The sequence below is a fragment of the Megalops cyprinoides genome, chromosome 8 (assembly GCF_013368585.1).
Source record: "Megalops cyprinoides isolate fMegCyp1 chromosome 8, fMegCyp1.pri, whole genome shotgun sequence".
Taxonomy (NCBI): Eukaryota; Metazoa; Chordata; class Actinopteri; order Elopiformes; family Megalopidae; genus Megalops; species Megalops cyprinoides.
Window position 1 is genome coordinate 11,764,714 of NC_050590.1, and position 13,641 is coordinate 11,778,354.

Below are 13,641 nucleotides of genomic sequence, written 5' to 3' on the forward strand. Positions count from 1 at the left end.
CAGTAACCATTCAAAAACAAAACACAAAACAGTATTTTTCAACAGAAATTGCTAGTCATCTTTCTGTGCTGTATTTAAATTCACTGATTTGGACAAAGATAGAAAAAAGCCACAAGATCATCAAGTCTGTCTGACCATAGTAGCATTGAGTGGTGTATATCTTCATCTGCCTGAATCATAATGACCCTTGTGTTAACAAAACTTTTACAAGTGAAACAACTGTCTTTGTTACCTTGATAAAATACACCTTACATGATTTAACACAACAGATTAATTTATATTCACACTTGAATTCTGAATATTATTTTGATGCTAAAATATTGAAGGTGTTAAAATTTTGTACATGCTGTTCAGATCCATTAAGATTAAAAAAACTATTTACACTGAAGCGTATTCAATGCCTGTGTTAGGCTGCTCCTCTTAATTCTAAACAATGCATTGTTCCAAAAATATTAAAATAGAGACTATTAGCCATCATTTTTTCCTGAAATGCAATGACCCAAGCTGGATTCATTCAATCAATACATTAGCCTGTGATGTAACATTTGGAGTATATTGCTTTAAAAAAGAACTATGTCAGTTATCCTTCACTTTGGGATAGTTGTTTCAGGGGAAAAAAGCACCCATCAACAGGCGCAAAATATATGGGTAGCCCAGACAATGCGCAAAAGTTCTCCAACCCTAACATGAACTCACGGTTCCTTCTCTGACTCAACCCCAGACTTTGCATGGCCTTCTTTAACATCCTGAATATATGGACATGTATCATGTGTTATTTTGGAGCTGAAACAGTGGAGACACACAAGCATTTTTTTTTTCCTCTTTTTTTTTGTTTAAAAGTTATGTCACAACTTAGACACAGAAACGATGCGGAAAAAACAACTAATTGAAGGCACGTTGCAGGGGAAATGAAGACAGCGGAGTGGGGGGGACTTCTGAGAGGAGTGCTACTTGAGCAGGGCGCGGTAGAGCAGTAGGGAGCGTGCCGTCTCGCGCTCCTGCTCCATGTAGAAGATGAAGTCCCTGAGGTTGACGCGCGTGATGCGGTGCCGGGGGTACTGGCGTGAGGAGGTGGAGGGTGTGGAGGAGCCCGCTGGAGAGCCCACAGAACTCCCTGAAATCTGAGAGGAAACACAGTGTGTCACACACCCGGCGACAATGGAGCAGGCTTCGCCACAAAAATTATTTCAAATCACACAAAGAATTTACAAATGTGTAATGAAAGACACAATATAGGCATAGACAATTTTGTCTTAATCGTGTTTCAAAGATGCAATAATCTTGCATACATAATTGCAATTGAAATTATTTAATTGGAAGACAGGGGTCAAATCATAAATGTTAATTGTCTGTGACACTCAAGAAGGTTAATGTACAAAGAGCATAACATTTGTTTGAATTTTATTGTATCCAAAACTGTAGGTTATGATCATTTACACAGACTGGTAAGGTCTGCTAAGCTAAAACATATTTCAGTATATGATGTTATATAGCCGAATCGTTTAACTAAGGAATGTAAGCCTATATATGCTTTCTCAAAACAAATGGTTGATTTAAATCCAAACTGACATGCCCTTCTGGTTTGGAACAGTTGTTTGGATTAAGTTTTATTTAAGGCAGCAAAAATATGTAAAGAGCACATACAGACTCATGAAAATTGACATTTTACCAAGTTACATTATCAAATGAAAAACACCAGATAGCAAATCAACAAAATACCCACTTGAATCCAGGCAGAAAGAAATCAGACGAGCATTTTAATTTTGAACGCCTCCAAACACCCTCTTACAATTATATTGATTGCACTCCATAAACATACAGCATTACAGACTGATGCTAATTACCAACATCTGAAAGAAGAGAATACGACACTCCACATTAGTTTCACAACCACTATATGACAAGTATGGCAATGTCTAGTTTTCCATCAGCCATATTAAAAAATAAATAATTAAAAAGGTATATTCGTAAAATCACTTCAGATTATAAATATCATGTTGAGCTGAAAGTAGCTACCATATATTTCTCCACGCATCCGCCATCATCCTTGAAGATAATAACTTAAGAAACCTAAAGTTGGGTCCATATGGGGACAAGGCAATACCCTTAGGGTTTGGGCCTCTGATTAGAATGACCCTCCCTCATCATATCAATCAGATGTGACCCGACCTCCTCACAACCTTATCCTGTAAAATATGGGCCTGCCTGCTACAATGCCAATTACTGCCACTCAGATGCTGCCTGGAACAAGGGCTATGGAAGGGACCAATCAAACCCATCTCTCTAAACTGACAAACGCCTGCCATCTAGGTACACCGACTGGGCAGCCAGCGAGGAGGATCAGGGGTGAATGCTAAGGTGAGTCAAAGCTTCAAATTTGGGAAAATATGAAGCAGCACTGCACACAGACAGCTCCCTGGTCAAAACCAGCAAGAAAAACTTGCCTTCTGCCAGGGGAGAAAGCTGATTTCACTTAATTCAGCCTCTTCCCCTTTCATTTTAATAAGTCTGCTGCATTTGCCAATGACAAAAACACTGCCCTGTTATTGTCTGTATCTATGGAGACCAACAACATGTTGTGGATTCATGTTGGATTAAGGAAAAAAAAAGGGGGCAAATAGTTTCGTGTCATTTTTGAGGGAATACAGTACAGTGTATCAACAACCATGATTTTTTTTGTCAATAGAAATTATTCAGTATTTGAATTTGAAACAATAAGCATGACAAAATGAAGGCTTTATAAGGTCACACACCACTGGTAAAGGGGGGAAAAGGAGAGAGCCAACCGTGGTTTTGTTGTGAAAGATTCATGACTAGAAAGCATCTGTTGTTTAATCTTTCCTGGGCTTTTTAAGGCATTATATCATGTGACTTATCCATTGCACACTCAAGCACCGAGATACACTTGATGCATCCCTTCAGACACCTGGGATTCAAAGAAAATATAATGTACAGAACCCTTACAATGCTTTAAAAGAAAAAAAGCCACTGTGAGCTTCAAAGTAGGAAACAGCTTCAAAGCCTGCTCTCCGTGATCCAGTTGTGGCTTGCGTCTCGATCACCACACCTTCAGATGAAAACGCACTGATGGCCCCAGGCGGAGATCCACGCCTCGCCCTACAGTGAGTAACTGCAGTCAGGTACTTACAAGCAGGAAGCAAACAGGTCTGCTTTCCCAAGCTCTTGTAACAAAACATGGACAGTGAAAAAAAGCCACCCAGGTCACAGGCGCTGAGAATGACCAAGGAAGGCAGCCTCAACACAACGCAGGCCTAACGACCATAAACCAGAGGGGAGCTCGCTTTACACTATCCCTTCATCAACACACATATTGCTGTCAAGACTATGACCCTAAAGCAATAGTATTCTGATTGCCGACTAATGATAAGCATACACAGACTTAGGAACATAACTTTTTCCAAGAAAAATTATACCCCAAAATATGTACACATATGAGCGATGGTCACTGACACTCACAGCCCTCTGACTTCACATGAGAAAGATCCCTCGATTGCAGCATGGGGGGTCTGAGAGGAGAGCTGACATGAGAGGAAAGGAATGTGGATCTGGGCCCGTGCAGTACAGCGCAGGACAGAGCCAAACCCCCTGTGGGAACACTCTGTTCACCACACCCCAGGGCGTGTCCTCCCAAAAAACTCTGTAGTTAGCTTCAGCCCTCACCAAGCAAGCAATCCGACTGCAGAGTGCAATCATGCACTGCTTAAACTCAAGTCCAGGTGTGGTCTTTCACTCACACCTGTTTAGCTACTTCAGTAAAATGCAATCAGGTAAGAACAAAAGTGGAATTTTAGACGTTTTGTCACTAAAGGGTACATAAATATGCTATTTTCCTAAATGCACATATGCAGGTTTTTCACACAAGTTTAAGTTTGGTAAGCTGTGCTCTGGGCCTCAATTACAAATGAGCCACTGTTTCCAGACAAGATGGCACAGATATGGTTTGTCCCTAAGGCAAATGTTATAGGCATTCAAGCCAGGGTCATCACAAAGGTCAACACAAGATCAACATATGAAGGCCTCACAGGTACATACCAGTGGAAAAAAGCTACCTCTAAACCCTGCAGTTGCGGGATGGTGGCTGGGGCTACCACAACACACCTCCATGGTACTGAAACCTGAACAAAATAAACAATACGGTCTGAATGCAGTAAGTCTAAAAACTGAGATATGTATTTAAATCACTTTCTATTCCAGCTGATTTTATTCATTTTTCTATTCAATAAAATAATTTGTTTAGGGATCCAGTAATGAGAAGAAACCACAGACGGCTATTGCTTAATCCAGCTCCTCTGATTCTGTAGTGCATCTTTGGTTCCTTCAAGTCACAATGGAGCTATTTGTTTAATTGTGGCCTAATTTGGAAACAGGATGATGTCAACACTGCAGTGTTTCAACAAGCACAAAACACAAAACAAAGATTCTCATGAATTCCACCTGAAATTAGAAATTGGGAAAAATGTTTTTTTGAGTCCACAGTTGAACAAAAATAAAAGAGCTTGAACTCCTCATATCTCACTGTCATATTAAACACTGAAATGAAGAAGATAGCAGGAACATCTCCAACATGGCTGCCGTAGACCATTTATGTCCCAAAAGCACTTAAATCCTCAGAGGCCAGTCTACAATGTACAAAGACATCACTGATCTTCTATGGTTTCTGACTGTTTACAGAGGGGGGGGGGGCAATATTAGCCCTCAGATCGCAAAACTTACTTTTAAGCAACACTATGTTTTTTGATTCTCTCTCTTTGGCAATTTTCACAGGATGAACTGACATCACTCCCTTCCCTCCCCTCTCTCTGCTTCTCTCTCTCGCTTCCCCTCTCTAATTGTCCCATGGTTTTTGGTCTTTTATTTTGCTGATCAGCATCTTTGTGTTGGAATGGCATCAGACCTTGGTGCTACTGCAAATATTGGATTTGGCTCAGGTCACACCTTAGGGCTGAGGGTTAATAGCCCGGTTTGCCAGACAAACAGAGATGGTTCACCCAGCAGAGCTCAAAACCTGCTGTCTCAGCACAACCTGCCAGTCAGGGAGGCTGTCAGAACGCTTACTCGTTCACAGGGATGGGATCCACACAGGCCTGCTTTCACACAACAGCCAGTAGGCTGTGGCTACAATTATGGATGTGAAAGCGATATAATGTGTTTGTGATTCACAGCTATTCCAGCCCATGCTTGGCTGAAAATACAAACTGCAGGTCATGTAAACCCATAAGGAGCATTTATGTGTTACATGTGAAGCTTGTGAGATGGCCACTGTTGTAGAGTATTCAACTCAGGTTCACATGGCTGTTGCTGACAATTTCCTGAAGGGTTGATGCAAATATGTTGTAAAAAGCTTTTTAATTAAACACAACATCTGCCTCCTTTCATCAAAATGGCACTATAGAAATCATACTTTACCCACATGAGGAAAAGCTGAGATAAAAATACTTCCCCATCCACATCAAGTATAAACTGGCTGTGCAGGTACTTAAAATGTAAGAAACAACAGAATAAGCACAATTTGCCAACTCATCCCTTAATATATTGCTATGTTGCATCATATCATATCAAAGTTCAAATTCGAAAGATTTGAATAACCTTGACAAAATATTTTGGAATTGGCACCAAATGAACAGGACTAGACTAGCTATGATTGGCACATCAAAATGGGAAGGAACAGGAAAAAGCTTTCACTTCACCAAGTTACAGGTGGTTTCGCTAAAACACACTTTTTGATCATGAACAGCATAATTAAAGCTGGTTATCTAATGTTAGCAGGCAATGGCAGCACATCAAGACATAATTTACCATACAATATCTTCCTTGCTAATAAACTAACAAACTCAAAAGAACTCAAGAAAAATGAAAGTCAAAAGTTTGGAAACCCTAACATAATGAGCCATTTGCAGTTTCAATGTTCCAGCTTTGTGTACTTAGACATGCATGGCTTAATCTTTGAGACAGGCATATGCTACTGGCAGGACCAACCAGCTAGCTCCTCCTTCAGAATGCCCTAAGGAAAACTGTGGAGGGTTTAAACCCTAATTTGGTTGAGTGTCAATGGCTACAAAATGTATGGATCGATATCAGAAGAAAACAACATGAGAAAATAATCTGGTAAGCCTTGTCTGGATTGGTAAATAATTCACAGTTTTAACAAAAAGACAAGGTGACTGTCTCAAAAAAAGTATTTATAAGTTTTGAAAATCACACAGGTGGGACTTGAGTGAAAATATTACTGATTTCCGAACTGGACTGAGAGCTCTCATGACATACTGGCCATCTACAGAAGGGAAGCAACATCCTAACTATCTTGAAACCATACAAGCTAAACTATAGTATGATATAAAGTTACCACCCCATCTCCCTACCATCTACTCTCTTCAAAAGACACACAAAAACTCCCATGGATCAAACTTCACAAATCCCGAACTGAGCAGAATTCTTGATCAGAATATCTCTGTATAAAGTCTAAAATTAGGACAGAGTTAGCATTCTTGACTCTCTAATAACATAAACAACAAAACAGTGAACTATTATCCTAAAGATCTTTGAGACATCAAAAAACAAACACAAGGCTAGTTTGCATGTTACATCACCGAGCTGTCAGCAGTCTTAACATTAAATCACTGCAATACATTGCTACTGATTTGACTAGATGGTTACTTTTGTGTTGTTTAATGGGAATTTCTATTACGAGTTACAATACAGTGAACCTATACTAGCAGAATCTCTTTTTTTAAGAAGCAATTTGTGATGCTTTTACAAAACTAAAATCAACAAAGATAATTGAGAGTAGTGGCATGTGACAGATAGTGACAAACACTATATCAATAATATGGAAGTTGAGATGCACTTACAGCAGCTGAGAAAATCCTACAGTCAGTAGTAAAATGCATTCATCACATGGAGAGAACAGGCTGCAGGTTTGCTGCTTGGTTGAGTGAGTTTCCATGATTAATATTCTGCTGCACTTCATACTAAGTTCAACTGATATTGCCAATGGGCTGAGGGAAGGTCAACTGTAAGAATTAAAAGTAGACCAGCTAACTCTGTGGGGCCCCATGATGTCTTCAATCTTTGCACTGCTGAACTTCCACAAACCTCAGGCCCCAAGGTCACATACACAGATGACATTCCCTTCCTTCCCACCAGGAAGACTTGCCAATCTATAGAAAATGAAATCAACATCATGTAAACCTATCATCACAGGGATGTTATCATATGTACACTCAAAGGACCAGCTCCTCAGATATTCATCTGAACAGAAGCAAACCAATGACTCATAGTCAAACTGCACAGTAACCAAGTCTTATCACCACATCCTTACCACACTGATGGAAAGGTAGGCCAGGACCTTCAGTTTATGGCACCATTTCAGTTTGGTTACTAGTCGAATAGTGGCTTATATCTCCCTAGAGCAAAGAGTGTTCTGCCCCAGCACCTGCATACACACCAAGAGACGACTAAAGTTTGCCTAGGGCAAGACTGCATGCAAATCAAAGGTAGACCGACAGCCAATCTCAACATGATACCTGAATGGCATTCTGCCACCTGAGATCACCTGGGATGCCAATCTGTGACCAGGCTGGTAACACTCTAAGCTGCCAACATCCCATCCCAACCCCCTCAATCACAGGACCTTCCAGACATGCTAGCACAACAACTCAGGAGAAGCAAGCCCTTCAGCTCAATGTTCACCCACTCAGACAATTAAGAAGGCAGGAACAACACTGACAGGCTGCAGGTATTCATGAAAGGAGAAGAACTGCCTTAAAAAAGCACTACAGACCAGTACAGGGTGTTTGAACTCCTAAATGCACAGGTAGGCTTTTTGTGACACCACTGTCAATGAGTACAGAGAACATCAATGAGCTGACCACTTGGTGGAGTGTCCTGTCCAACTTGAAAGAGGATGTGCTTCCAGGTCAGTGACCAAACCTCCGCAGCCCTACATAACCTTATACTGACCAAATTCAACATCTGATTGCTCAATGACATGCAAGAGTAGGTTTATACTGTATCTCACACTGTGTCTTTTCAAAACAATGTCTGATGTTTGCTTGTGGTGACTTGGTATAACATTAAGTACACCCCAATGATTGACAGACTGATAGTAGCTCAGTGGTGAGCAGCTCCAAGGGGACATCAGTAGCAGTGAAGGGGTTACTCCATCTCTGTCAGCGTGCAGCTGCCCTGTCAGAGGCTGAACACCACTCACATTACCACGGACTGACTGGGTGCCATGAAACAAAGTTATACCACATGTTAACCTACATGCTGTGTTTCAAACAAAACAGTTCCACCATCCATCTTTTTGTATGTTTCTCCAGTGTTTACACTGTGGAGACTAGCAATGGGAATAAAGCCCCTTCTCTCCATGCCTCTTTCCAAATCTTGGAGAAAAGACTTCATCCACAGCTATTTTATACCTCCTCAACACCGGCCATTAATTAACAACAGAAATGTTTTCTTTTATATACAGAGAGACGCAAGATGAGGACATGTTGAAAGAGTCAACAGATGTGGGTTCAATTGCTCCTGGCCTTTTGACATTGCCCGGGTGATGTATTTGATGTGGAGTTTGTTAAGCTCTAATAAATGTATAAAGAATTAGAATAATAATTTGCAGATGTTTGAATATACATTACATGCTGAAGCCCTTCGTTAGCTCGAAAGGAAATGGGCAAGATTTGCACAATTAGTAGAGAGGATTGAAAATCTTTGGTTTTGTTCACTGTTGATTGTCAAATAGGAATGATGACAGGCTTGTTAATCGACCAGGTTTATGTATTAGCACATGTGTAAGAAGGGTAACTAGCTCAGACCTGGGGGGGAAGCCCATAACAAAATTATCCTACCCATCTTGTTGGACATCACAGCAAAAGTGACTGTGAAGGAGGGCAGGATTTTTGACCTTGCTTAAGTAAAACACATCCTTTTTTCTTAGGGGCAGGGTAATTTATTTCCTTTCACCCTTCACATTACAATAAAATCTAAAATAATCAAAACAGCTACATTCTCCATCTGGGCTTTCCACAACCTCCTGGGATGGAAAAGGACAAAGGAAAAGGGAAAGGAAAGAAAAGCATTGCCATTCTGATCCTGATGAAAAATGGTGGAATTAAATTCAAAACAAACAACTTCAATTCAATCCTGAACTATAGAACAACAAATCTTAAAAATGGCTGGTTGCAAAGCATCTTAATACCCGTATAAAACATAAAAACAGCCACATTGTTCCATGGCAATGCATAGCAACCGTACAGAATTTCAGTCAAGGAGAAAGAAGGCAAAAACACCTTATTACTTCTAACTCCTGCAAGCCATTTTGGTCTCCAAAGGTTTTAGACTGCCGGAGGCCATGTGTCTGCAGTGTTTCGGGAAATGACTTGCCTTCGCACGAACACTGCTATGTTCTGCAGCACTGCTGCCCCCAGCATCCCCGCTCAATTTCTGTTTTAACCCTTCACTACCTTTACCAAACTGCCTCGCAACAACACAGCACTCACACTCAGCACAGTACTGTCACATTGTTCAGTGCCACAAACAGTATGTGCATGAGACCAGCTACTTACAAGCATATGCATTAACTCCGCCGTCTAATTATGCCACTCGAGCATGGTGTAGGATAAAAACAAACAGCACAACAAAAAGGCATAATGTCACATGAAACTGACAGTCTGAAAACAGACAAAATACGAACAAAAAATCCTGTCATTTTCTAGTTGATCTGAGGTGAAGTACAACGCTGTTTTACACTCAAATGTATATTAACCGTGAATTAAATCTGCAAACTAGTTGACACAACACATAATTAAAACATCTTGCTTTAGGTCAGGAATTTTCTAATTAGTAGTGTACTGACAAAGCTGCAATTCCATTGCCTTGAGTTTAGAAGTCCACAGGTTACAGCTAAGATGAAAGCTGACCCTAAAGCTGAATTCTAGAGGGCTGCTCATGCATTTCCTTAGAAGACAGTCACAGGGTCACCAAGCTAAACACTGTGCGGCACCCACAATCCTCCCTCTACACAAAGCACTTGAAACTTCACTGCCCTGAAACATTTTTATTATGTGGGAACAAAAGATTTTGTATATATGAGAAAAAAAATGCATTTTTTTATCTATCTTTATCTTGCTTTGTCATTGGGAGACAAGGTTATTGAAATTAACCATTTGTATTTTGGCATGTTCAGCATTCAGTAAACAAATGGGTGGGATTGGGTTTGGAGACCACATTTCATTGACTTTCTCTGTGCAAAATGGAGTTGTTTATATTATTACTGGAATATACAGACCTAACTTGTCTTAGTGTTCAGCTGTAGCTGCAAGGGATATGACATTTTGCCTTAGCGCTGTACAAAGATTTATGCATGGAACTCTATTGCTTGATACATGAAAGTTCCCCAGAAAGATTATATTAAAATCTCATTGATGGTAGTTCATGCAAATTATCTTAAAGATTCAAATGTGGCTTTGAAAAAACCCAACAATACTTTCTTTTCTTTACCCAAAGTACTAAAAAATGCAAAGACCATTAAATTGTACTTGATAATCGGGATAAAATATCAGGCCAAGTTTCTTCTACTGTTCATGAGATCAGTCGTGAAACTTTACTGCATTAAATATTCAAACCATTTCATAAATAAAATGAACCCAATTAAGGATAAAATGGGAAAAGTGTAATGAGACACAAATCAGAACCCTGGTCTTCAGAAGTATCCACTAATGAGGCATTGTTGGTTTTGCACCCTCCACTTAACTGGTCTGGATGTGTCATTTCTTGAGGTTTTTGTGTTTTAATTTAAGTGTAGCGAGAGGCTGCTGACTGACTGGTTCATCTCGGCTTTGTGGAATACCACTGTGTTGGATGCTGTGTTGCTGATGGAGAATTTGAAGGGTACACTGCCACCTGACTGTCTCTGCGTAGTCTTTGATGGCTGATACTGTCTAAATCACAACACACAACACATATTCCAAATGCAAAACATTTAGGCTACACATTTATAAAACACTAACAATAATAATATAATAATAATAATAATAATAATAATAAAGAAAACCAGATTCCAACAAAATAAGTCATATACAAGTGGGGCGGCATCAAAACAAGCAATAATTGCTTCCTTCTTATAGCAGATTATGAGCTGTAATGGAATATTTACAACAACTGTCAACCTGAAGTTGTCCCGGTGTGAGAGGTAATGGCATGGTGTGACATGACATCCATTTCATCCATTTATGATAAAATAGCATAAATGAAGCCCAAAAGATTTTTCTAGTCTCTGCAACTGTCAAGTTCTCAGTCCTGCTGCTGAATTCTTCTTACCAATCCCAACTCGATGAAATACAGGCAAAGTTTTGCAAGGAGTGTTGACTAGAAACCAAGGGGACTTCATCTGAAGTGAGGAACTGCCTGAGTGCCTCCTACTTTGGGGGAAAGGCACAAATAGTCTTCATGTTTAATACAAATGTGAGAGCTGAACAGATCTGAAGATTTGGTACATAGTATGAACACCTCTGATCTCTGAACCATTAGGGCTACCTGTCATGTAAGACATTCAGGGGCGTTTGTCAAACCCAGGAAAACATTTAACCATTGCCTTTGAACATGACTTCAGACAATTCTGCCTCCAATTTATATAAAATCATTTGTGACAGCTTAGGACTTAAAATCACAGGACTTCACAATTTTGTTTGTGAGAAATTCACAGTAAATCACATGCTGCTTTTATACAAGTCTATTAAGGAAGTTTTTGATAGCACTGTGGCACAATATTTTTTAAGATCCATTAATATAATCATAATTTCTTTATAGATTTGAGGTCTGTGCTGCACCAGTGTGGTGTAATGATATGGAGCAGGGCTCGTAACCCAAATGTTGTCAGTTCAATGGCCCGCTGAGCCACTGCTGTTGTACCCTTGCGCAAGGTACCTAACCCAGAAATCCGACGGTTAGGTATCCAGCTGTATAAATACATCTGTAAGTCATTCTGGACAAGAGCATTTGCTATGCAACCAAATGCAAATGTAAAATGTTATCCCAAATGCCCCATTTCATTCCTTTTATTGTATACGCTGGCAACATTTCCCCCACACGGCCAGATTCCAGCTCCAGATAAAAATTATTTCACAGTGTAAATGTGTCTCTGAACATGCGGTTACTCATCTGGTAGATTTAATTATCTGAACAATAGTAGTAATGAAAATAGGCCCTGGAAAACACAGTTGTGGTCAATGGTCAAAAGGGGACACCACCTTCCACAGCACCAATTCATCTTTAAGCTCCACGAGACTCTACTAACTTGTGTTTAAAAAGCTTCCAAAAGCTTCTTCTAGTCCTGCATAGCATTTTTTGGCAATATGCACAAACACTTTGCCTTTTAAACCGGCTTTGTTAACGCACAATCCCTATCTACATATTGACTCAATTTAAATCTACACCCTCCTCTGCAATGTTAATTACTCATCTTGTAAAGGAAACGCTCCAGTCTTCCTGCACTGTGGGCTGGCAGCTGCAGGCGTGCCTGCTGAAATTTCCTACAGGGCTGCCTGGTAGCCAAACAGCTTTGATACATGGTAAGAACCATTGTGTTCAAAGCCAGTGCTGAGATTCTATTAAACAGACATGCTTTCACACACAAACTGCTTTTCTTGACCAGGTTGAAAGGGTCACGTATGCGTGTTTAATGCTTGTCAATGGGTTTCTTTAGAAGGTTCAGATGTGTTCCATCACACCGTGTCCCTAATACAGAGTCACCCAATGTACTGAAAACAGGGTGTTAACCTGGTAAATTATTAGATTAGGTCTTCTTGAGGAAAACTCAACTCAATTAGCATACATCTGAAACGATTTCAAACCAGGCAATGCTAATACTGATGAGTAGTAAGTGTGGAATGGGTTTTATTTAGCCATCTTGGGTTAGACCATAATAAAGGTTCTTACAACACATGTAATATTAGCTAATACTGGTATATGTAGACACAGTTCCAAAACAAATGTCAGATTAGGACTTGGAGGCAGCACCAGTCAAATGACTGGAATGGCTAAAGAATGATTTTGCAAAGCTACTGAACTACACTTCTTGTTACTTCAAGTTCGGAGAGTCAAAGTTAATGAGGAGAATGCTGCTGTAGCTAACTAAGCTATTTGTGTAGTCTGTTAGTGATTGTTGCTGCTAGTTATACCTAGCAAGCTACTTTTTTTGTTCATGTCCAACTAGCTCTTAATATTTTCAGCTACACTATTACAGAATATGTACAAGTGCCCAAGTCATTAGGGAAAAAGCATAGTGTGACAGTACAACTGTAAAAATATTCAGTAGCTAGCCAGCTTACTCACTAACTACACTTTAACTAAACACTCAGTGCTGATTTTGTAGAAGACAAAAGGTAACTATCAAGCTAACAGCGGTATCAAGCTAACGATCCGTAGCATCTTTTCTCTCATCAAGCAATCAGGGTGTAAAGGGGGGGATGAGTCACCTGTAAATGGGCTCTCACTCTTTCAAATTAAATTCTGTCTTTGTTGATGTATACTTCTTCCATTCAGGATTCAGACATTATGCGTCACATCAGTGGGATAGTTCACCTTCTGCTGCTGCAGGAGCAGCTGTTAATGCTGGCGAAA

General features: G+C 40.0%; 1 protein-coding gene across 1 annotated transcript in view; it reads right to left on the reverse strand.

The window, feature by feature from the left end:
- Window positions 1–417: 417 nt before the first annotated feature.
- The window catches only part of LOC118782282 (transcription initiation factor TFIID subunit 4-like), a 72,914-nt gene continuing 59,690 nt past the window's right edge, over window positions 418–13,641 (reverse strand). The window contains exon 16 of the mRNA XM_036535590.1: window positions 418–1,121. Coding sequence (XP_036391483.1) covers window positions 948–1,121 — 174 coding nt within the window. The 3' untranslated portion in view covers window positions 418–947. The remainder of the gene's footprint in view (window positions 1,122–13,641) is intronic.